The 25,344-nt window shown below is 59.2% G+C and overlaps 2 protein-coding genes across 2 annotated transcripts; both read right to left on the bottom strand.

Annotated features, from left to right (window-relative positions):
- Nucleotides 1–15: 15 nt before the first annotated feature.
- On the bottom strand, nt 16–13,220 carry BESB_072770 (uncharacterized protein; the record flags this gene model as incomplete). Its single annotated transcript, XM_029365650.1, has 9 exons — nt 16–2,579; nt 2,989–3,148; nt 3,653–3,874; nt 4,233–4,304; nt 4,808–4,900; nt 5,329–5,506; nt 6,142–6,256; nt 6,778–7,140; nt 7,514–13,220. The coding sequence occupies 9 exons, from the start codon at nt 13,218–13,220 to the stop codon at nt 16–18; spliced, it is 9,474 nt and encodes a 3,157-aa protein (XP_029218134.1).
- A 1,733-nt stretch (nt 13,221–14,953) lies between these two features.
- On the bottom strand, nt 14,954–15,817 carry BESB_072760 (putative myosin light chain MLC1; the record flags this gene model as incomplete). The annotated part of the gene is made up of 2 exons (XM_029365649.1): nt 14,954–15,129; nt 15,580–15,817. The coding sequence occupies 2 exons, from the start codon at nt 15,815–15,817 to the stop codon at nt 14,954–14,956; spliced, it is 414 nt and encodes a 137-aa protein (XP_029218133.1).
- Nucleotides 15,818–25,344: the final 9,527 nt, after the last annotated feature.

Below are 25,344 nucleotides of genomic sequence, written 5' to 3'. Positions count from 1 at the left end.
GAACCGGACTGGGGTTTACGCCCAGCCCTGCCCCGAACCCTCGTGTATTTCGCGTGGAGACCGGCCTGCGGCGACTCTCTCCGTCGCACCCAGGCCAAAAGACGGCGACCGCAGCCTGCATGCATCGTCCGCCTTTCCTCCGGCGCCGAAGGAGGGCGCGCAGGGCGAAGCGGGGTACAAGACGACGCGCGGAGTCTGGCGCTCAGCGTGAACTAAGCTTTGCCCGTTGTCGCAGTTTTCATCGTTGTCTCGCCTCTGTGCGACATCCTGGGAGCTTCCCTCTCTTCGCAGGAGTTCGCTGGGCGTGTCAGCCTTGCTCAGGTCAAATCTCGCTCGCGGCTCGAGGGCCTCCTTTCGCCGTCGGCGCATCGTCAGCTCGGCGATGGAGTCCGCCCACGGGGGGAGCACGTGGGTCGGCTCCGCGAGCGGAGAGACGCGCAGCGGCGATTCGACCTGCGTGCCTCCTTTCTCAGCGCATCGCCCAGGCAAACGCAGGGGCGCGCTCGCCTCTTCCTCCGCCTCCTCGCTGTCTCCGCCCTCGCGTTTGTTTCTGCGGGCCGCAGCGCTCTGCATCGCCCTCGAGTGCGTCTCCTCTGGCCTCTGCGCACTCCCGTCCAGTCCCGCGCTGTACTCGTCCGCTTTCTTTTGCGCTTCAGGTGGGGCCGGCGCGCCCGAGCTCGCGTTCTCGCCGTGACTTCCAGCGAAACCCTCCGCCGCCCCAGCCAGCACGCGCCCGCGTCTCTCTTGATCCTTGCTTCGCTCGTCTTTGTCACCCTCCTTTTCGCCGGCGCTTTCTGCGCCTCTCTCGCTCTCGCCTCGCTCTCTCGCGCCGTCACTAAGCTGTCCCGCGGCTTCGCTCTCGGCAGCCCTCCCTCGTCCAGGCTCCAGCGCGCAAGGCGCGCCTTCTGCGTCTCCGCCCCCGGTGCCTGAGTCTCTGCCCTCTGCGTCGCTGGCCTTCTTTCCATGCGTCGCTGCGGCAGAGGAGAGCGCCGCGTGCGCGGCGGCAGAGGGGAAAAGCGAGCCCACGCGCAGGCGCCCTCCGTGCAGGGGTCTCTCGTGTAAGGGGGAGGTCCCCACGGCTGACGAAGAGACAGCCTCCGCGGCCACCCCCGACGCAGGTGAGGGCGGCGCGAGCGCGGAATCGCGTGTCTCCTTGCCCCTTCCGGCTCCTGAGCGTCTGAGCGCAAACAGGGGCGTGGTCCGCGCGCCGAGGCTCGAGACCTTTATTCTCTTCACGAGCGGCGAGGAGACGCCAAACGACAACGGGCCCGAGGCGGCTGACGCCATCGGATGAGGAGGCAGCGGCCGAGAGAGAGAGAACTGCGGCAGCGCGAGAGGGGACGCGGCCGGCGACCGCAAGCGCTTGGCTGCCGCGCTCCAGGGCGTGGACGCCGAAAGAAGAGGCTTGTCGCCGTCGCGACTCGAGGACACGCCCGGGAGGGCCTTTGTCTCCTCGCTGCGAGGCTTCGTGCTCTCCTGCGTGGCTGCCGCTCCGTTCTCTTCTCCGCCTTCTCCGCTGGCCTTCGGTGGCGAGGCGAACCGCGTGGGCATCCTCCGGCGCGGCGTCTCTTCGCCTCCAGCGGGGTCGCCGCGTTTCCATCCGCCGCAGCCTCTTCCCCCCGTCTCCCCCTGGCCGTTCGTTAGCTCGGACTCTTGGCGCTTTCGCCTCCTCCACAGCGGCAGCGGCGGCGCCCCGGCGGGCGGCTCCGGCTGCGCGTGCCGCAACAGCTCGCAGGCGACGCTCTCCTCCGCCTTGTGGTACGTTTCGAAGAACTGGAGAAGCAGGGCGAAAAGATTCTGGCGCGTGCCACTCTGCGCGCTCGACGCCGCGCTCGCCTGCAGCGGCGGCAAGAGAGCCGCGCAGAGCGCGGCTCTCGCTTCGCCGAGGAGTAAAGGCAACGCTGGGGCGGACTCAGAGGGGGAGGCGGAGGAGGCGGTCGACGAGGGGTGTTTCGCAGGCGCAGCAAGCGGAAGAAACGGGTCGGGGTCCCCCATCCAAAGCGCCGTGAGCGTGTAGCGGTACGCGAGCTCCAGCGAGAGCGACAGAAGAGGCTCCACGTGCGACGTCACCAGAGCGGAGAGCGTTGCCTCGAGGTGCGGCAGGAACGCGTCTGCCGGACGCGGCGCCTCAGGCCACGAAAGAGACTGACGCTCCAGGCACGTCTCCAACTTTTGTGCAATGTGCACCACGCACCACGCAGGGACAGGAGTGCTGCCGAGAGCGGGCTCCGGCGACCGTGCACCTCCGCCTGGGCCGAGGCTTCCGCCGGGGCCCGCGGCGGCGGAGGGCTGTGGCTGCGCCGTGTTCGCCGTCTCTCCGCCTGTCTCTGTCAGAGTGTGGGTGGGCTGACCTTCAAAGCGTGCCGCTGGAAGCTGAGTGTCAGCGGTATCGGCCCCAGCGCGGAAGTCTACCTTGTCCGCCGGCTCCGAAGGATGTTTCTTTTTCCGCAGAAGCCGCACCGCCCACGCGAGCCCGCGGAGCGCCGCGACGAGCCCCGAGACGTCTGCGAGCAGATTCTCAACCGGTTGCTCAGCAGCGCGCTTAAGAAGCAAGAGTTCGCCCGCATCGAAAATGCGTCCTGAAGAGAAAAGCAAACACGGTGGCCCAGTGCGGAGTGCAAAAGACCGGCGGACACTCCCTCGTTTAGGAGGCGAAAGCGCAGGTGCGGGCGCGTCGAGAGATTGAAGATACACAGGCCAAGCACCCCATCTAAGAATTTTAAGTTTGCGCAAATTCCGCACGAAACGAGATAGCAGCTGAACTCGCAAAGCACAGAGACGCCCCTACGAAACCGTGTCTGCGGCTGTACAAGCGCACTCGATTCACATAGCGGTACGCCAAGAAAGGTTCGTATATAAAACGTTATCCGGAAGCGGTAGTTGAAAAGACAAATAAATACAGCAATACGGATAAGTAGATAAACCTAGATATATCGATATATGCAAATAGACGCTCACAGGCAGGTACGTGTGGATTGAAGGATGTACCTGAGTGAGCGGCGAGGGACCTCAGCAGAGGCGACACTCGGCGATCTGCAGCAAAAACTCCTCGCGACTGAATCTTTTGATCTGTCTTCTGTTCATCGTGTGCTGCAGTCCTCGCAGGGCTCACCCACAGCGACGCGCTGCCCTTCTCGCCTTCCTCAACCTGCGAGCGCCAGCGAGAAGACGCAGATCAATGAAGAGAGTCAGCAAGGAAAAGCAGAAGAACCTGACACTCAGATGCGGAGCCACAAGCCCGAAGGCCTGAAAAAACGAGGCTGCGGGCTTCAGAGTGAACTGTGTGGATACGTCGATAGCGGGAGGCGCTTGCGGAAAATCGTAGGTTAAGAAGTATGAATGAAAATATGTTAGGATTTATTTGTTATATTGCTTTAGACTTACTAGAGATAGAATTCGAAAAGTATCGAATATTAGAAAAATATCAAAAAAATATTGACGCATGTAATACAGTAATAGTGGCAGAATCACAATGCGACCCCGCGGTGAGCCGCCACACATGCAGAGCACTTCACGCATTCACCTCGGCTTCTACGGCGAAGCTCCCCCGCTGTAGCCGCGAACACACAGCCGTTCTGCATGACTCTCGAGTGTCTGTATAACGTGCGAGGCCGTCTTTAGCGCTCGACACGTCCTTGTCTGCTTGGCATACCTTGCGCAGCGTAACCGACCACCGGAACCACGCAGGCCGCGTCATCACATCCGCTTCTTGTTGGGGATATTCCTCTCCTCTCAGGCGCTTCTTGCCTCGATTCTCTCTGCCTCCGCCCGCGTCGGCGACATCCAGCTCGCAAGAGTGGGGAGCTTCTTCACCTTCTGGCGGGTTGTTCGCCTCCTCTTCTCGGTTGAGGATGTCGACTGTCGCCAGGAGATTCTGAACGCATGCGAGTACACGCGCCGCGAGCACGAGTGCAGAAAAGCAGAGCCCTGAGAGGCACCTGTCGCCCCTCGCGCCGGAATGGGAGCGTTTGCATGTCTCTCCAGCCTGTTGGCTCCACCGCGTTCTACCGCCTTCTCCCGGGCCTTTAGCGGTTTCTGCGTATGGATGTCCCTCTCTGCGTTGCCAGCCAGCCCCGCGCTGCAAAATTCCCTTCTCGCATGCAGTCTTCTTCTCTAAACCAAAACAGCTCGGCGCCCTCGCGGGCGAGCTCAGCGACTCGTCTCCGCCCACCACGGCGCGCGAGGAAAGGCACTGTCCGAGCGACCGCTTCTGTGGGTTTTAAATCGCTTACGGCAAAAAGGAGACGCAGGGCGGGCGCCTTCGCCCTCAGGAGCTGCAGCGCCTCCAGCTTGACTCGGATGCGCTGCGGGCACAGACGGAGAGAAAAATAATCACAAGGTGCACCAAGAGAGATGCGCACGCAACAGCGATCCGAACGATGTCGACGATCCGAGAGTTTGCGACGTCCTGCAGGCTACCCGCGGCGCGAGCGTCTCCGTGCCCAGGGTGCCCGCGTGCAGGAGGCAAGAGTCCCTCTCGCCCGCGGCGCTCTGTGCCCCCACGGTCGCAGCAAAGCTTGCAGAAGCGAACCGAGGACAAGCACGCACGCGATAACCCGCGCTGAACGCTGCCGTCGAGAAGGGACAGCGAACAGCGGCGAGGGAGGGACGCGACTTAAACGTCAACGGCGCGCGGCCGCCGCACGCAACCCAAAGAGACGCGTGGGGAGAAAAACGAATGAAGCGCGGCACAACATGGGTCCGACTGAAAGAAGAAAACGCCGGAAAGGACACGCCTTGCGTCGGCGGGAAGCGGGACGGCGGGGAGGAGGCGGGAGGTGGGGGTGGAGAGGCGGGAGGGACTCACCGCCGAATAGGATGCAAGCAGAGGGTGGAGGTGCTTCTCGCTGAGAAACTGCAGCAGCTCGACGCGTCTGCGCAAGCTCTCGAATGAAAAGACCTGGACGAAAAGCCAGGACGCAGCATACTCAAGGGCCTATTCACGCGAACCCTGTTATCCATCTGTCCTCCCGATAGGCCTATTTATGTATGTATGTATATATATATATATATATATATATATATATATATATATATACACGTGTGAATATACGCTACACCGTACTGCCTGCTTGTGCGCTTCTAATCATGATAATGCATATAAACATAGGGTTGTATATATAGGGTTTAATATATATGATTGATTAATAGCGCACTTGCAGGTACTGGCGCGCAGCATATATATATATATATATACATATATGTATAAATATAAATGCTCATGTTGAGAGGGACCCGTTTGCAAAGACGTATGTGTATATATAATTCTTTGTAGATTCGTGGCCTGTGCGCCATGAGCAAGGAAGCCTCGAAATCCTCCCGCCTTACAATATGGACAAGTTTCTCTTCGTCAGAGAGGGGCAGCGCGAGGGGCAGGGACGCAGCGAGCCCGAGGCGGCGGAGCTTCGCGGCAACGCCCTCGAGACTGCTGGCGAGCGCCTTTTCGCCTTCCCTCCAGAGCGCCTGCTTCTCCGAGCCTTCAATGCCCAAATCTGGGATCACGTCGCTGAACACAAAAGAAACACGCAGCCAAACGCAGTGACCCAGGAAGGAGCGGCACCGAGCGCATGCGCCAACTGCCCCCTCGTCTTCCACCTGCTCTGTGCGACGCCCCGTTGCGGCGCGATCCGAGGCGGAGAGAAAGCTTTCCGCAAAAACGGCAGAAAAGCTGCGTCATTTTCAGCAAGTCTCTCTCTCCAGTTATCGGTGCGTCTTCGTACGCTTCCACGTGTATGCATATATATATATATATATATATAAATAAATAAATAAATAAATAAATAAATAAATAAATAAATAAATAAATAAATAAATAAATAAATAAATAAATAAATAAATAAATAAATAAATAAATAAATAAATAAATAAATAAATAAATAAATAAATAAATAAATAAATAAATAAATAAATAAATAAATAAATAAATAAGCGTGTTTGCATGAAGAGTTTAGGCCGCGTGTCTGGGGTTGCTTTGAGTGTCCAGACGGCTCGGCCTGCGCGCCTGGAAAACAGGCTTTCGGACGCGAAGCTGCTAGAGCAAGAGAATCCTCCCTGCAACCCCGAATCTGTGACAGTATGCAAACGTGCATCGGAAGACATGAAAGGCTCAGGCTACCAGCACAAATCGGTCAGTGGCCCTACAGGATCAGGTCGATGTGCGCAGACTTGAGGGAGCACGAGAGCAGCTGCTCCTGGAAAGCCTCAAGGAAGCGCGACTTGTCTGTGGCTGCCCTCCGAATCGCAGACAAAAAAATCCCTGAAAAACGACAGAAAAACCGGAGACGACCCTTGGAGGAACACGAAATACAACGAACCGATCGAGCTGGTACAGTGGGACAGATCTGATAGTGACAAGCAACTTATAAATAAAAAATAAACATATAGGCGTTAAGAAACGCACATGCATACGTTTGCTTGTTTCATACAGCCACCTAAGTTATAAATATTTCGTCGCTGTGCACTGGTGTGAGCGTCCAGGCGCCTATGAATACCACGCAGCTACATTCGAGTGCTGTACAGCGGCAAGGCACACGCTAGGGGTGTCGTATGGCTTCGAGGCTCCGCTCCGTGACCCGCACAGGAAATACTGAAGAAACGCACCTCCCCCCTTTAGAAATGCCTCCGCGCTTCGCACAAAAGAAAACCCTGGGGCTGGGGCCCACTGGGGCAAAGCATTCCAGCCATCCATACATACAGGGAGCCAAAGATGCATACGCATGTATATATATGCATATATATATATATATATATATATATATATAAATGTGCATATTGTACCGATCGTCTTCTTTAGCGCAGGCGAGAGAGAGCATTTTCGCTGAGCTATAATGTCCTCTGGCGTGTCAGCGCCCTCCTCTGCCTCTGTGCGCTCTCCATCCTTAGCGTCCGCTGCACCCCGGCGGGCCTCGGCTTGGGTCTGCGCCCCCGCGAGGTCCGGGAGGCCTACACCCCCCACGGGCCCGGCGCCTCGCAGGGAGCCGGCGAGTGCCGGACCCAGCCCAGACCCTGCGAGCTGAGGACATGCATGATCTACCGTGTTCTGCTTCTTTCCTCCAGCCGGCAGAGAAGGACGAAGGAGCGAGCGCAGCTGCTTCGCCGCAGCGACAACCGCGGGGGGTGGGCTACCGGATGCCGCGAAAACTGGAAAAACAAAGAGGACAGCGCACACTGCAAAAGGACGCCTGCGTTGACAGCGCCGCAGATCTGGGCGCTGCGAACGAGAGCCGAAGCATGCAATGAAATACGAAGACAGAGGGCGATCAGAGACGGAGGGAGACACCGCGGAGACGCGACGCGGGGCACGAAATCTACTTCTGTAGAATTCACCTCTGCTTATAGGATGCGATACTGAGACATGGCTGTCTAATCAGAAGCGCGGAGAAGCTCGCACACCGCAGGCACGCGCGGAGCGACCACGGGGGGCACGCGGACCAAATGACGGCTCAAAAAAAAATCCACTACTGCGAGGACCAAAGAGAGAAGAACAGAAAACAGAGGGTTGAGGAGGCCGTACTTGAGGGGCCTAAGGCGTGAAGAAAGTCCTGCACCACCGCGTCCTTCTGAGGCAGTCGCTTGAACCCATTTCCGCCGGAATTTCTCGCTCTCGAAAGCTCGAGGCTCGCGCCCTCTGCGTTGGCGCCGAAGCGACCGGAAGCCTCTGTACTCCTTGAGCGAGGACCAGCGAGGCACAAAGCCGCGGCGGGAGCAGAGGGCGAGGCCTCCTGTTCGCGATCCTGGCGGCGCCTCCGCCGCTCTGCGTCTGAGTAAGCGGCACCCCCTGCCCGCGCCTCGCTGCGGTCTCCAACTATACTTAAACCGCGTCGGCCGAGCGCCTCGAGGCACGCGAGATGCGTCACGAGGGGGCCGGCTCGAGCGAGCCAGAACACGGACTCCGCCCCGTCGTGGGCTTGTGCGACGTGTCCTGTGAACTCTCCTGGCAGCGCGACCGCGCTGTCACCTCTGGCGTCCGCCCCGCAGCCAGGCGGAGCTTCGCCTGAGAGTATAGGATTCCCTCCCCCTCGCTTACGCGCGGCCTCTTGGTCCCTTCCGACCGCGGCCCGACCCGCGAGAGTCGCCAGCGACGGGAGGCGCTTCCGATCCACGCAGCAGCCCCAGGCCTTGAGAGCGGCGGGCGTTGCATCCGCGGCGAGGGACGCACGAGCGGGCACGCGCGGAGTCGACGCAGCTGAAGCAGACAGCCCAGCGCGGAGCGCGCGAGGACCCGAGGGTTTCTGGCCTCGAGGCGGTGGCCCCGGCGGGCGCGGACGAGGGCACGGGCGTCCCGCGGTCGCGGACGCGGGCGACGAAGCTGGCGAAGAGGCCGAGGGACGCGGAAGGACGCCGCCTGCGACCTCTTGAGCCGCAGGGACCACCGGTGTGGAGGTCTCCGTCTGGATTCCTACGTCGCATGTGCATTTGCTGGCGCCCGCAATCGCGCGCGACTCCGCAGGCCCGAGCGAGAGACACCGCGCGGTGACGCCTTCCGGAAGCGTCTCGCGCCGGACGGCGGCTCTCTGCGTCTCCGCAGCTCCTCGAGGCAACCCGCATGCGTCGCCAGAGGCGGCGGCGTCATCCCGCTGCAAATCGCTGAGGCGGCTGGGCCCGCTGCGAGTGGCCGGCGGTCTCGGCTGGGAGACGCCGTCGGCCTCGGCGAGCGCTGGTGCTGTTTCGGCGGGCGCTGGTACTGTTTCGGCGGGCCCCGTATCTTCCGGAATTTCGCGAGAGGCGCCCCTCGCCGCGAGTTCGAATCGCAGCCGCGCAACGTCGCGCTCAAGAGCCGCATTCTGCTCCTTCAGCGACGCTAGCTCCCGCACAAGCGCAGTCTTCTCTCCGCGCCACGCCTCCTCCTCGCCCCCTGGGACGAGGGCACTGTCCCTCCGCGTCCCCAAGTCGCTAGGCTTGCTCCAGGCCGCTTCTCGCTCTTCCCTCGCGCATCCCTCTCCGTCTCCTACGACTTCCCGCGGTTCTCCCCCTGTGCATTTCTCCTGCTCGACGGCCAGAGGGTGTTTTGCGGAATGTGCCGAGCGCGAAGTCCGCGCCAAAACGTCTTCCGCCTCTCCGCGCGCTTCGCCTGTCGCAGAGACTTCCCTAGTGCGCGTGCTTGCTTCTCTCCTTGCTTCGCTGTCGCCTCCTTCCTGCGTGTCCGTAGCTGCGAGCAAGCATGCCCTCTCTGCAGCCTGGCTGGGCGCCTCCACGGGCGCACTCAAACGCCCAGCGCACTCTGCGCCGCTCTCTCTGTCGCGCGAGTCGATCTCGTCGGGTCCGCGCTCCCCCCCGCCTGCGTCCTCTTCCGGTGTCTGACTCGACAGCGCGCTGTCGACTGGGCACGCCTGTGATGCAGGCTCGGACTCTCTGCTCTGCGTCGCGTCGGCGGCCTCACCCTCCCGGCTGTCCTTTTCGGCGCTGCCACCCTCCGGGGCTCCGCGGTAAGCCTGCGCCTGGCGGGCCTCTGGGCGCGCCTCCGTTTCCGCGCCTTCCTCCGCGCACAACCCTGTCTCCGCGGCCCACGCCGGCGCGGCGCGGGAGCGAGACAGAACGACACAGGACGACGACGCCGACGCGCCAGCGGACGCGCAACCCGACGCATGCAGAGGAACCTTGATTGCCTTACAGGGGCCGCACTCCTCTACGGCCCGAGCCTCTCGCGTCACGGCCACAGCCTCATCTCTTGTCCTCGGGTCTTGGCAAGCTTCGCTCTCACCTGTGGTTGGGCAGCCTCGTGGACTGCCGACCGGCGCAGGTCTGCAGGGGTGAGGCAGCTGTCTTATCACCACCCGTGCGCCGGCGCGTGCGTCTCGTTTCTGCGTGGCTCGGTGGAGATCGCGGGTGTTCACGGTCTTGTCTGCGTCGCACACCTCGGCGTCCGTCGGGGCCGCGCTTTCGCTGCTCTTTGGTGGCTCGACCTCGCCGCCGTGTCCATTTTGCTCTTGCTGGCGTCCCTTCTCTCGCTCTCCCTCGCAGTCACCACTCAGGGCCCTGGAGGGCTGTCGGGCGCCGGCGTCTCCGCGGTTTGATCGACCAGTAAGAAGGCCACGTAGCTCATTCACTGCTTTGCCCTGCGCGAGACACTCTGCACTCTCGCCCTCCCGTTCAAATTCCTCATCCGCCCTCAACCCTAAACCCTCTCCGCATTCCTCCTCTTCCACGCGGCAGCAGTTTTCTTCATGTGCAGCCTCGTTTCGGTTCGCGAGCGCAGTCTCGCATTCTGCCTTCTCACTTTGTGTATATTCTTTCATGAGGCCCTCCTCGTCTCTGTCTGCGGCGCCCGCTCCTTCCCAAGTCGTTTCCCCGCCTCCGGTGAGGCCGCTCGTTCCTTCCTCGCCTGCGGCTTCTTCGGTGACTCTTCCGTTCAGCGTGTCTCCCCCGTCCGCGCTTTCCTCCGTGCCCGGGGCGCGTGGAGCCGCCTGCTCCCCTTTTGCTTCCGCCGCGGTCGCGGCCTGCAAGGACTCTCCCGTCGCCCTGTCGCTCTGTCTGCAAGTCGGGGACAGCTGAGCGGCAGCGGCGCATGGGCTCTGCGTCACGTGGGGCGCGGGAGGATTCGACGTCGCCCTGGGGCGGACCGCCCATGTCCAGCCGCAGTCGGGCGCCGGCGGTGGGGACTCGAACGCCGCCACAGCGACAGGGGGCGCGGCGGCTTTACCGCTCTGGCGCGGAGGCGCAGGGCTGAAACACGAGGCGGAATCGTCTCCGCCGAAGAGCGCTTTCGCGTGATGCGAGGCCAGCCAAGCGGAGAAAGGCAGCGGTTGGTCGCCGCAGGGCGACGAAGGCGGAGAAGCCGGCCGCGAGCGAAGACAGGGCGCGGCACGAGCTGCTGGGCAACTAGTCAAGGGCCACGCCGGAGACCGCACAGGCGACGCCGAGGCAGGAAGAGAAGACGCACCCGCAGGCGGGAAGGCGGGCGGAAGAAGCGGACGAGGCGGCGCCGACGAAAGCGACACAGCCGCCACGGAGGGGTGCGACGCAGGCGACGGCCGCGGATGAACGCTTGAACGCCGGGCAGGCGCGGCGTTCGCCGTCGTCGCACAAAAAGACGAAAAGGGAAGGAGATACAGAGGCGACGGAGCTGAATCGGAGGCGAAGGGCGAGGAATCCGAGGAAGAGGGGCGCAGAGAAGAGTGGTGCGCAGGCAGCGGAGAGACGGCAGAGGGAGATGAGGACAGGGGGTGATTCGCCGGGAAGCGCGGAGAGCCTGAAGGCAGTGTCTGCGCTGCGCTTGCGCTCGGTCTCTCAGCTTCAATTCGCATTCGAGGGCCTTCTTCCTCGGTATCGGGAAGCACAGATTCTATTTGCGCTGGGCTGTCGACGCAGCGCATGTCTTCCGCGTGTCCACTGTCTGCTCGTCTCTGTGTGTTGGCGCCTTCAGCCGAGCAGCCGCCCCTCGCCGACTCTGCCTTGCTCGCGGGGACGGCCTCCCTCTGTCTGCGCTGTGTGTCCAGCGACGCGTCCTCATCTCCCGGGCGCGCTTCTGTCTCCCGTGTGTCTGCGGCTGTGGCTTCGAGGCCTGGCGCGAGCCGCGCGCCGTGTCTCTTCGCCTCCTCGCCCCAGCCTCTTCTCTCCGTCGCCGGGGACGCGCCTGCCGCTTCCTCTCTGTCGCCTGGCTCCGCCCTTATGCCGCTCGCCGCGCTGACGCTGGCGTTCAGAATCCCTCCGACTGCGCATCGCTCGCTGTCACAGGATCGCGGCTCGCTCTCAAAATCCTCTGCACGCGTCCTGTAGGCTCCGCCGCCCTCCCTCGTGTCTCGAGTGTGCCTTCCTTGTCGTGCCTCTGCGGTCTTGCGGCCTTCCTCAGGCGCCCCTGCATCCGCGGCCGTCTGTCTCTGCACTTCTTGCTTTTCTGTGTCAGCCAGTCTCGCTTCCTCGCTCGCCGGCCCGCATTCACCCGCGATCTCCCGCGCAGCCTGGTTTCCTGCATCCTCAGCGTCTCCTCGCGAAGACGCCATCCTCTTTCTGCGCCGCGTAGCATGGTGATCCGCACCGCTCCCATCGCAGAGCTCCCGCTGCGCGGAGGCGCTGCGGCGTGCGCGCTCAGCTTCTTCGGGTGAGCGCGTCTCCACGGCGCCTGGCGGCCACGCCGCGGACGCGCGCTTCCTCAGGCTTTCAGGCTGCTCTTCCCGCTGCCCAAGAGTCCCTGTCTCTCCTTGGCCGTCGCCACTGAGCTCGCTGGGGTCATTCGCGCGTGCCTCAGCCTCGCCGCTCGAGGCTGCCGCGCAAAACGCTGGCAACGCCGAGGAAGGCCCGGAGGACGCGAGCGGCGACGCAGCTTGCGGAAGCGCACACGGAGAAGAACAGGATACAGACAGCCCCGAGACGCCGTCCGAGGCTGCAAGCGGCACGTACAGCTCAGTGGCGGGGGGCGCCTGCGGACTCGCGTCCCCTGAAGCCCCCACGGGTGGAGATTCAGCGTCGCAGCGAGCTGTGCGAAGCTTGGCTCGGTGGGCTCTGGCCGCCCCCGCGGCCACCGCCTTCAGGAGCCCCAGACGCGCGCCTCCCCGCGGCTTTCTCTCTGCGCCGGCGGGCGCCCGCTGGTCAGCATCCGGCGACGGCAGGCGTGTGCGAGGAGACGACGGCGCAGGCGCAGCCGAAGCCCTGAATGGCGCAGAAAAGGAGGCGAGAGAGGCAGACACAGGCGGAGGCGAAAACAAAACTGGAGCCCGCGGCAGCGGAGCCGCAGAGGAACGGCCAGCCGTTTCACCGGAAGACCCGCGAGTCTGGGAGAACGGCCGGCGCGTGGCAGCGCAGCGGGGGGCCGCGGGGGCAGAGGATGTAAAAGGGGGGTGGGAGGCAGCCTCATTGCGCGCGGATGCGCCGGCGCCTCGTCGGCCTACCGGGCGTGGCTGGGAGCCTCCTGTCGCGGGAGACGCAGGCGAGGAAGGCCGTAAACTTGACGCGTGTGCGGATGTCGATCGAGGGCACCTGCGCGAGGAGGACTGCCGAGGAGATATAGCCCGTCCGTGGGACTCCAAACAAACAGGAGAGAAAGAAGATGAGCGTGCGCTTGAGGCAGGAGTCGGCTGGCTTCGTCCGGCCATCGAGGCTGCGCCAATTCCGCGTTTGAGGTGGCTTTCGGCAGACGGGAGGGCGTGTGGAGGGGCGGCACCCCAGGAGGCCCGTCCCCCGCCCTTCCTTTTCCGCCGCCGCGGCTCCATCTTGGTTTTTGGCGTCGCTTCGCTGAACTCTGAATCACTTTTTAGAGCACAAATAAGTGGGCTTGGCTGAGGCATCGGCCTCCAGTGAGCTCACCAAAGGCCGGCCTCTCTCGAGTGGCGTGCTAGCAGCAACTCTGGAGGGGGAGATGACCCAAGAATCGAAAAAACGCGTCACCGGAACTCGAGCTCAGAGGGATTGTAGGAGAATGGAAAAGGACACGGGAACAAAAAACGTGTTATTCTTTCTTGTAGGAGCCGCGTCGAGGGGTCGACCTCGCAGCGATTCGACCGCGGCGAGCAACTGGAACTACGCAACTGGCGAGACATGGCGGGATACATCTCCCAACCGGACGGGCTGCCTGCAGTTGGGTCACAGGACGGCGTAGCTAAAAGCGTATACGAGGCCTGCCTTTCTCGTCGGCACTCGCAATGGCGCCAAAGCGCAGAGCAAGTTTCGTCCTCGCAAATCTCCGCTCTGTTCGCGGCAAAAATTCGGCAGAACTCCGCCGCGGGGGGGGGGAGGGAGGCGGAGGGGCGGAGGAGGTTGGCAAGGCCAGGCGAGCATGGCACGGTGGCAGAACGGAGGGTGGGCGAAAAAGCACGGCAAGGCAAATGCATGTGAGTGCAAGGACCTGAGAGGCTCACAGAAATGCCCAATTCTCAACTGCCAGTCCTCGCTTTTCACGTTCGCGAGATTACAGCGGAGGCATGCGAACAAATCACGTATCGCAACCTGGGGAGTCTGTGGTATATAGCAGAGAGTAACGCTTCCGGAGGCGCGTGGGTGAGGCAGGAAGAGAAGTACCCTTGTTTGCCACCTGTCAGGAGAGTGCTGCTCCCCTTCGAAATGAGCCCGCGTGGCGTGTGAACTTTCGAACTGTTGCGTCCAGCGAATTTGAAGAGAGAAACCTGAGCGGGGTGTGCGTATTGAAAATGAAATCGGCGAGGAGTAGGGACGCTAGCAGTGCACGGATACCAAGTCTCCTACAGCTTCCGAGCCCATTACGACAGTTGACCGCAGCCATGCGCTTAAAAATTCCGAGCCCTGGACGAAGGTACAGACCCCTATCTCATCACGACTCACGGTTCGTCGGCACCTCGGATTGACGGTCCGCTTGTCGTGGTCACATGTCAACCAAAACATTGAGAAGACTCCTGACTTTACGATAGTGTGCTCGGCAACTTGACGACAGCCAGCGTGAAGCGCTTCCACCCCGCCAAAGCAAGGACCTCGCGAACACCTGTCCGCCGCTTTACCGGATCAGCATTTTGAGCGTTGGTGGGGTACTGTCTGACGACCATGTTCATGCCGGGCAAGCCTGCATCTTGCCGTTCTCTGACAGCAACCGGGCGACCACGCGGGAGTGCCTCACTTCGGCGTCAGTGACGCCTCCACTGCAGAGAGGACTGCACTGATACACCCGCTAAATCTTGAACACAGCTGTTCTTGTGTCGCTGTAGGAAGTTTGAGTAGGTCTTTGCTTTTGATCTATGTGACTCCGCGTAGGTGCGCATAGAGCGCTGTGTCAAATCGCTAGCGGCCAATCAAACAGACCTGCCTAGGCCACAAGCTCTGGATGTAGCATATAACATCTCGCACAAGGCAGTGGTGCTTCAGGAAGTAGTGACGTGCACTGGCAAGAAAGTATTCTTTCATTGACTTTAATTGACTTCGCAGAAGATAGGAATGCGTTGTCGTGGGACGTTGAGAAGACGTGGAACTGAAAAATTGTACGCTCCAAAGCAATATCCCACAACATTTTCACTTATCCAAAGTGGGCGGAGGACAGTTTTTTACCGAGGCACGGCTACGACTGGATAATGCGTGCGAGCATGCTGGCATAATCGACATTTTCGCCCCCGTCGCGCGCGAATTCCTTCACCACAGCTTCAAACTCATCATCAGTCAGAGGCTCGCCGAAGCTCTGAAGCATCTTCTTCATTGCCACCTTCGGCAACTTCCCTGTATCGTTCATATCCGCCCCTGCAAGTTTCTCACACATGCAAAAAAAAGAGGCACACCTCGTGAGGCGAGAGGTGGTAGTCTGTCACACGCGGGTTTTAGTAGGCATTTCTGTGTAGTGCCCGCCCTATGGAGCCGAAAGCTCGGCAACGCAGACCAATTCGCTGGTGCGGACATCCACCTTGCGATACTGTCTTACGACTTGCGCTCACAAGAAAGACGCGGTTTGTCCCTGGACAACCGTGTCGCCCATCCTAGACAGAACATCTTTTCGTGTTGCTGCATCTCCCAAAATTTCAAGCTCCAGTTGGTTTTTCATATGAGGGGGAGGCGTGCGCTAACTCAAGAGTCTCTGGCTCAAGACACCTCCGTATTGAAGGATTTCTCGCGCACTAAATTTGTTTCTGCCAGCATGGGAAATCTTACGGGATTTGACAGTCCCAAGGGCGCCGAGTTTTCGGGTGTGCTCACCTCTGAACAGCTCCTTCAGGTCCTTCAGGTCGTCGTCGCCATGCTTTGTCTTCGTGCAGAAGGCCTTGAATGCCGCCAAATCCAACCCTCCGCCTGACTGGCCTGCACAAGCAGAGACTTCGGCATTAGAAGGCGACGCGCCTGCGAGTCGGGCCGCTTCGCCAAGCTTTGCTGCTGGAAGCGTTCCCCTACTCTCGCACTCCTGGAATGCGGCCTGAATGTCGCTCTCGCTCGCCATAGTGCTTAGGGAACAGATTTCAAAGGACGCAATGATCCCGTCAAGCCGCGCTTCGAGGCAACACTTGAGACGCTTTATCACCCGCAGGTGAGTGGAAAGCTCCAAGCAGAACAGAATGGGAGATGGATGCACCGGAAATCGAAGTAAACTTTCTATGGAGTCATTTATTCATCGGCAAATCCAGCCCAGTAGGTGGAACGCCAAGGCATAAAACGGGGCCCACACAACAGCGCCCTAGAGAATCATCGGGTTTTCAGCAAAACGGTTCGAAGAGACAAGAGCCAATAGAAACTCGATTCGAGATGTGATGTGCGCGTCAATCTGTCATCGCCGGGAACGACGTCAGAGGCTGGCGACTCTCCGCGTCCTGCTGGCGACGAGTGCTTCGCCGTCGAGGAGCCTCGCAAGTTTCAGAGCAGCGAGACACGGAGAAGATCACCAAAACAATGAAAATTGGGCACAGGAGAAGGAAGAGTCCAGTGAAAACCGGGTTGAAGTGTGTGATTGATGTGAGGTTGAGAATTAACGGAAGGAATGGTAGAGATACGGCCGCGAGCAGAGCGGCAGTCACTAACAAACGCGAGCGACTACCTGGTCGAGAACTGATGTTATCGGCCATCTTACACATGCAGGAGGACAACTGTGGCTCAGCTTTTCTCGAGAGGAAAGCCGGAAAATGCAACTGTCGAAGTCCTACGAGATGCACGGGAGCTAGGCATATTTTTCTGGGCTGGATCACATCAAGATAAGGCAGCTGAGCAGTAATTGCATGTCGCAGCTTTATGGCGTGATCTGAAACGGGAGCAATGCGCCCAAAGTGACTGGACCTAACGATCATGCAATGACAATAGCGTGCGTCGCTCAGAGTCGACCGCGGTTATTTCCACGCTCGCTCCTCAGACACGCTTAGCTCGATCCAGTGAACAGGACACCTTGGCTAGCTTGAGTCTGTCGCCTGCGTCTTCCTCAGCGCGGTCAGGGACAATGAGAGTCAACATAAGGGCTGAATGTGCGAAGAACTCTTTTGATTGTCTCCGTCTTATTCCACTGGCCCTGCTCGCTGCAAATAGGCAAGGCGACTCAGCGAGCGCACGATCGTCAGCTGCCGAGCACGCGGAAAACGCCTCGTGTTGTTCCCCCGTTGTGGCTGGCGCTGGCCCTGTCGTCGACCAGGGACGGCACCCCGGACCACACATGAAAGAAAGCTGTGGGGGTGATCTGCCTGGTACACAATATCATGACCCCATACCATCATTGGCAGGCTGTGTAGCATTCAGACACTGGCTTTACCTGGTGATATCAACTGTGCAACAATCGCGCCGGTGTATGTCGGGTATCGGTGCGGCAGCCCCCCCCCCTTCCGCCCCCCCTCCGCCGCCTTCCCACTCCCAACGCCTGTCTCGCGCTCGAGCCCATGGATGCGGGAAGTTCCTTTCCAGGTGTTTATGCGTCACGCATTCGGGATCATAGCAGGCTCCGCGAAACGTGCAACACAATACCCCCGGCGCGAGGAGTGGTGACCACATAGCAGTGGCCGTGCTAGGCGCAACGATTGCCTTCGCAGATGCCACAGTCCAAATAGTGATAAATCTAGGGCGTTGCGTTACGGTAGAAATACGAAGTTGCCGCAATTTCAGATGAGTTTCTAGTGCCTCGGACAGCTGTGCCGCTGCCTTACTATCGGATCTGCAAGGGTCACAATCATACAGAGCTGTCGGCCATCCCTACAGTCACTTGCGTCAAGATGGCTGTGACACAAAAGAAAGCAATGCTTTACAGGTGGTATGCAACGTTTACAAATTACTTCACAGACCGTTACTGCGGCGCCTATCCGTCTTTTGCTAATGTTCGGCGGCACTGCCACGGTGCTCCTCATAAAAAAACGCATCATAAGGTTTCTGTTGCAGCACCAACCTGCTCTGACCACTTTGCATGTGTGAGGCGGCGCGTCCAGTGGTGTGTGATTACACACTACTGCCGTGATGGTTCTTCCCGCGTGCCGCCGCCGAAGTGTCTCTTCGCAGGCGACCAGGTCCCGATGTTTCGAGAGTCAATGTGTTTCAAGCCGTTGAACTAGTCTAGTTCCCACTGCGGCCCCAGTCACCCTGCGCAACTCTGTCGTTCGGTTTCTCTCTCAGTCCGCCACTAGTCCTGGGCAACTGCTGGCGTTTGAACAAAGCCTGAAAAGCATAGCATAAACGCGAGGCTTATGGAAAAAAAATAAACCTTCATGGCCGCCGTGTGTCTCTTTCCCTGCCACCGGGCCATAAGAAAACGGCTCATTTGAATCATCGCGCAAACATGCGTAAAATCCTTGTGCAGAGTTGCTGTTCCCGCTGAGTCAAGCGTTTACCCGCGAAAGTGTCCGGACTGCAGTGGCATTAGCTCAAGTGTTAAGCCAGGCCTTCCCGCTCTCTGATGAGGTGGGGCGGCCTCTTACTCACTGGATGTGATGAATATCTGGCACTCTTCAGATGTTCTACGAGGCGACAATCATGGGCCTGCAAAGTCGCTTGCGTAGGTACATCCGTGTGGCAGCCCCCGCCTTCGCAGCCCGTCACAGGCGACTTGTCTCGCTGTCTCGTATACACGCTGGTGCAGTTGCCCACTGTCACGATGTCTCGCCAACTTTCATTCCGCAGTGTGCACCACAAGCAAGTATGGGCGCCACGGCATTAACTGCTACTATATGAAGCGAGTGCGAGGACGCCTTGCCGATGTATGACAAGGACGACCCCTCCGAATCAGCTTCCATCTAAAAGGGGTGGACGTGCGTGCGGAGGCTGATTGCAGCTGAGGCGCAGTAGCAGTGGCACGCAGGTAGAGGTACGTACCGTCATCTGGTAGCTCAGGGCCTTCAGCTTTGTCTCTCGGGCTGCCGCGAGTTTAGTGCCGCGTTGCATCAGTATTCGCGTGCCAAAGGGAGTTACTCGCGGTATGCTTGTAACCTCAAGCTACCTCGAGGGTGTCGGTCTGTAGAAATCACTGTGCCAAGAGGTGCCCCAGCTTGCGCCAGCGCCCGGCTCTGCAGTGGCAGTGGAGAGTTTTATACAGCTTCAGTGCGTGGGAATCTCTGCGTCCGCGAATATGTCCACCAAAATCTTCGTCTTCTACACGTGGTGGGGCGCGCAGACGTCAATGAGACTTGCATTGCACTCGTGTGCACCGACTCTATAAACGGGCTATCTTGTCATTTGACCTGATTTCCTTTCCCAGTAGTACCACAAGCCCGCCACGACTCACGACTCTGATTAACGCATTGCGCAGTCCTTGCATCTCTGCCCCCCGTCCCACGCCATGCCGTTATTGCGACGTCACCGGGGCCTGTCACTGCAGCTACGTACTGCCCGAAACTGCCCCGCCGACAAAGAAGACAGCCACCCTGAGACTGGTAGGCTCTGCGTCCTAGTGGACTCAACAGACTGCCACTTGAGACACGTTGCGGGGATGGATGCCAAATAATCATGTGATTAAAGAGGGCTCCGAGCGCGGGCCTTCCCGTCCGTGACTGAGTCTTCAGAAATTCACCCTACGTTGAAGGAGTCCTGAAGCAGCAACTAGATCCGCCAACTGAGGCTGAGACGCCAGTTCAAATGCCGGCAATTCTCGTCGCTCTCTTTCCCCTCGAGTGTGAACCCGCCCATCCGGCCGCGAGGAACGGCCCGTCAACCGTCTTCACGCCGCCTCGTTGTCCCCCTCCGTCAGCTGCCCCTGCAAGTGTCCGAGACGGGTGCGTCCCGTACGGATTGTTGTCGCTGCAGCAGGCACCACTTCGCAGCGGTCCAGCCAACAATCGTGCGTTGGCCACGGGCCTTGGGGGATGCAGGACCAAGCAAGATGGCCAGCCGTGCTAATCAATGGCGACTCATCACACGTTGCGGGTATGCTCTGCGCTGAGCAGTTAACCCTCTTCGAGCGCCCCACAAAAGGCCAGCTTGCTAATGCAGTCAACTGCTGCCCAGCCATCGAACCCTGCCTACAACGAAAGAAAAGCGGGTAGGCCAGCAGGCACCTGAGGTGAAAGAAAAATGACACCGCTAGTTCAAATCGAGGGACTCCTCATTCAGCCTCTGCCGCGAATATTCAAACGCACACGCTCCTGAAACTCGTGTTGCACCACGAGTGTGGATCAGTCTTGCTTCACAGAGAAGGAGGCGCGGCGGTCGGCTGCGGCAGACCCGTAGTGCCACTAACTACTTCTGTGGCACATGAGCGCCCGTTGGCGTGTGGCGCATGCCTACGTGGCGCATAGTACAAGTTGTGTCCCACGGCTCCGGGTCTTCCATACAAGAATCGACACAGATACCCCCACAGAGTCTTTAAAATGGATTCTCCCCTGTCTCCAATGAAGTAAACAATTTTAGCGGCCATAGTGCTCGGATCTACAACAGATGGTCAGGAACCAGTCGGACAAACAAGGCGACTGTGGGCACGCGTTCCGATGGCATTCGCCGTCGGAATGCGGGCAAATGCAAGGTACTCGACCTCCTCCGGTGTCGGGCTCTGGCGGAAATGTAACTGGCAGTCTTCAACGCCCGAGCTGAACGGATGTATGTGCTTTTCTTAAAGCGTGTGTGGCGGCCTTGCCAAAGCGTACATCAGGTGTAACCACTGTTCGGGGGGAAAATGGCACTTTTCTAAACTAGGCATTGAAACACGAACGGCTTTGTTGATGTACCCTCCGCATGCCCAGGAGACTGCCAAGATGTCGTAACTCTTTCCCACTGAAACCTCCTCTAGCGGCCAGGCTTCCGGATGCACCGCAATGCGTGCCACGAGGCTGGAATCGAGGATGGAGCTAAATTCCCAAGAGCCCTCTGTAGACGTGTTGGCGCGCCCAGGGATGGAGGATGTTCGTGCCACTGGCTCAAGTGCGGTGGCGACGGGATCCGTGGTCTGAGTTTCCCCTCAGCTGACAGGGATGAACGGCTTCGTGGCATCTTTCATCCTGATGAACTATTGAGAACATCTGCTGCCAAGGCGGACAAAGTGGAGAGGTGGTGACCCTCGAAGACGTATCGGAGACGGGCAGGGTCCTACAATCGGGGATACGGCGGACGATGGGTTGCGTGAAACCGGAGCGTCAGGGCGCGAAGTTACAGATCGTCGTCTTGCGCACGCGACATTTGATCCGTTGGGACTCTTCCGAATTGGGACGATGCAACCGCAAACGCCTCCGGCTTAGCTGATAAGTTCGAGCGATAGTGCCTTCCGCACGATCCAGAGGTGTACGCTGCTTTGTTCCGTCGACAGTGGTGAGGGACACCGTCACTGAGGCCTCGGCACCCTACCGGACTAACTTTCTAGGGCAACGCCCGTTCTTCGTTTGTGTAAGTTCTGACGAATTTGCATTTGCGAGGCAGGAGCAGATGTGTGGTGGTAAGTATGTTGACGTAGACGTGTCCCGCAATGCATCTGGGTTGCCGGGGCGTAGCAGAACCCGCTCCAACAGACCTCAAAGAAACGAATTGTGCGTCTACCTACACTTTCGCATAACAGAAACCATGGCACAGGCGTTGTCAGTCTGCCGTCACAGTTCACTCCTACCACACCACTGTTCCCGTCGGTTCGGCGTCACGAAGCGACGGGCAATTCCATATTGCCGGCCACCGGTCGAAAGACGAAACCTTGTCTCGCGTGCGCGTCAAATGTTGGTGAACCCGGAATCATCTCTTGTTGTGCGGGCTTCCAACCCACTGCAAGTGCTTTATTCATTGTGGCTTTGCGGGAAAGACGGAGAATACGGAAGTGATGGGACGGACTGGCATTTCGGACCGTCTGAGTTCCGCCAGTCACTGAAGCAATGACGGTGAAGCCCACCGACGATGCCTGATCCTTCAGCTGTGTCGGCCAGTCGCCTGCTGGCTCACCGGGCTCGCCCTAGCTTGTAGCTGCCACTGATGGTTGCTACGCGCTGCCACTGACTTGAAGGCGCTGGATGCGGTAAAATCCCCTCGGTCGAGCAACAGAAGGCGTGGATAAGATGTGCGCGGATCCGTTACTCTGCCCGAGCGGCTGAGCGGCTTGAAGAGGCCGTTTGATTAGAGTATGAAGCAGGCCTCCTACGGCAGGACCTCCGGGAAATGGGTGTGGACATAACGGAAGACGACGGATCTAGCCCAAGCCATTCTGGGTCGTCTGAAGACGTTTTGCGCATAGCCCATGCTGGTGAGCTCTCAGCAGCCTGAAAGCGCGGAATCAGACTCGCGCCGTCAGTGAAGATGTGTAGGGATTGCACATTTTGCTCAGTGGTTTCATGACGTACCTGGCGTAGCCTAATGCAAGTTTATAGAGTAGGGTAGGACTGCATTGTACGGTGATGAACGTCCGCTCTTACGTAGCAAAGCGTGGACCACGTAGGGCGCATGCCGTGTCACGAATCAGCAACGACGAACTTGTGCTATCCACATGCGTTACGACGGTAAAAAGCACACATCGATAATATGCAGCGCCGACGGAGTCCTACGCGCACGCGCCCCACATCCGCGATGTGTGGAGTTGTTGTCCGCAGGCAGTGTGGAAGTGCGACTTGTTAGCGAAGAAACTGACCTGACACTATTTGTGGACCAAGGACTCGTGAAGGTGAAGAGAGAGGCCAGGGAATTACGGCAAAGGTGGGTAGACGTGCGCACATACGTGGCACAGTATGTTACACATCGCCTGGCTGGCATCGCGGGAGAACAGATAGGTATGAGGACCCTGAAAGCGTGGTGCCAGCGAATCCAAGGAGAATATCGCAATCGATGCAGGGCACGACTGCAGCATGCTGCTACGCTTGAAAGGCCGATTTCCCGGTCCGAGAAAGCGCGGGCAGCTGCTGCACTGATGCGACCAACGAGGGGAGATGAGACGACCCGTCCGACGGGCGGCCCTCCTTCGTCCGCAGAGTCCCGTGGTCCATCAGGTAAGATATGCGTGTCTCGGAAGGAAGCGTCGGGCTTGCGTTCTCGACTATAACGCCTGGATGGCGCAACGCGCTTGGCATTCTTCTCCTGACACACGGACACAGGCGTGCCCTGACAGTACGCGACAAAACCTGGTGCTGGGGAATTACACATGAAGGCAAAAGGACCATTCGACGGCGCACAGAGGGATGGCCACATGGCATGGAGGGACAGGCGACACGCATTTCGCTGTCCGGTTACAGGCCGTGAACGAGGCAGAGCTTTTTTGTCTCAGGTCGTGGACGACGCAAACGTCAGAAGTTCGGCCGCCTCCAACAGTTACCGGGTTCCGTGCCGGAGGAACCTAGTAGCTCTGCCCCTGGTGCCCCAACGTCTGCCGCACCATCAAGGAATTCCCTCTTCGCAAAGTCCGCCAGAACTCGTGGGAGAGAGAACGTAACGTACTTGTACGTGGCGGTTACGAGTATGACATGCCGCCCACTGTGCTCACCAAGCGTGGGAAGTCGAAAACGAGGATTTTTTCACTCGATACGCTGCACATCGCATGCTCCAAGAGGGAAACCGGAACCCTGAGTGCCGCACGTTTATAAAGTGGAGAAAACTAGCTGGCGTATCCCGTGCCGTCCTTAGACCCACCCGCCTCGAAGGCGCACTGAAACTAGAGTCGGAGGCCACGTTCCTGGAGAACTGGGCGGGTACAGCAGGAATAGCACGGCCACGTTCCTTTAATGCGGAGACTCCGGACGCCGGCTTTGCTGGTGAGACTGTGGTTGCTGCCTGCAGAGAGGTAGTCACGTACACACGACCCGTGGCACCTTGCTGGAAAACAAATTTTACGGAAAGCGCAACGTGTATAACGGCTGCAGCACCCAGAGAGAGCCCCTGAACACCGTGCGAAAGAGCATTTTGCTACAGGTACAACACCTGCAGGCCTCTGCCGCCTAAGATGGTTTTGGAGCCTCAGACACGGCGACGCCGTGTCCAGTTCCAACGTATGCGGAGCCTGCCATCAGCAAACTGAAGGCTCAGGCGGCCCAGATCCGTCAGAAATGGGGACAGGGAAAGGCAACATTTGTGTGCCGCCCTATATCAGACAATGATGTGTGAAGCGAAAACTACACTCCTCCTCGTCATGTCATGAACGACTGGAAACACGCAACCGGATCCAATTTCGTCCAGCGCGCCCGCGGCCGCCCCAAAGAAGCATCTGATCTACAAAAACAAATCGAGGTTTAAGAAGAGCTTGCTGATACTTCGTCGGGGGAGCGACAGCGGGGCAAGCCACTGGCAGCCTCGGGTACGAAACATATAAGATGTTCCTCGTGACAGCATAGACATCGCGTTCGACGGACCTGAGGACGCTCGTAGCGATCCCAGACGCATTGTGGACGCCAGCGAACACTAATTTGCCTCATGCTTCAAGCGTGTGGGCTCTGTACACAGGTGAAACGGTTCACGCAGAAGTGGATCGAACACAGCTGGGGTGGGCTAACGCGTCAGAGCTAGCGTTGATTCTACAGTGATGATAGAGACTAAGTTAGCGGATTGATGCTCGACTTCGTTTGTACAGGGAGAGGGAAGCTTCTTCCTGCGAAGCGAATGTCAATGCGTTGGCAGACTCGTTACACTCCCACGACGGAAGATGACGTAGGCGAAGGCCCCTCAGGAGTGCAGCAGATACCGCAAGTAGGGCCGCCGAAGGTCTCTCCAGTCAAGGCGTCATCGCAGTCGCATCGGCGTGAATCAACCCAGACGCCAGCCAGTAAAGGGAAAAAATTCGGTCGCGGTCTGCGTCGCCATTAGCAGAGGAAGAGGGTAACCGGACACCCGCACCTCCCCGCTCGCGAGGGTCTTAACTATGCTCTGCTAATGCACTTAACATGATTGTCATGAAAAGCACAAGAGAACTTGGATCCGGTAAACAAAGACCTTCAAGATCTAAACCAGTGGGATGGGCAACCCGCACCCTCTCCGGGAAGGTTCACCTCAGGTTGAGCTCGCTCCGGCGGCTGTCCCAAACGGTTCGGGGGCGTCGCCAACACATGGAGGCCCCTCCCAATGGCTCGCGGGGCCGCTCAAAAGACGACGAGGTTTTTCATGAGCAGCTTCCCAACAGCGGCCGCCACCGCTACGGGGAGACATTCACACTAGTACTGGACTGATACAACCGGCGTTCAGCTCACAGGAATGGCTGGGAGACCCGCGACTGGTGGGCGCGGCGCCTTCGGTGTACACGCATCTCCAGGTCATATTTGTCACATTCTGCAACACTGCCTGACGCTGAAGAAGAGACTGCCTCGCGAAAGATAAGCATGCATGCCTGCCGTTGCGGCCGAATAGTAAGGCCCCCGTTGCCGTAACAGCTCTAAGATAACATATGGCTGCCACAACCTGCCGCCATACAACCACACGGTCGACGAAGACATGCAGGGTAACACCCCACTGAACGCTGCTGTGTGACTACCGCGCGCCCAATGCCAAATGCGCCTGGCAGCCACAGACCTCGTGTATGACGGATGCTGTTGGCTGAGCTCCGACTGCTTCTTCAGCAAACCTGTCATGCATCCCACGCGCGTCATGCACGTGCGATGGTGCCGCGAAACCTCCGATGGACTTTTGGAT

This window comes from Besnoitia besnoiti (assembly GCF_002563875.1).
Source record: "Besnoitia besnoiti strain Bb-Ger1 chromosome Unknown contig00007, whole genome shotgun sequence".
NCBI classification, from domain to species: domain Eukaryota; phylum Apicomplexa; class Conoidasida; order Eucoccidiorida; family Sarcocystidae; genus Besnoitia; species Besnoitia besnoiti.
The sequence above is the reverse complement of the archived record's forward strand: the minus strand, read 5'-3'. Positions and strand labels throughout refer to the sequence as shown.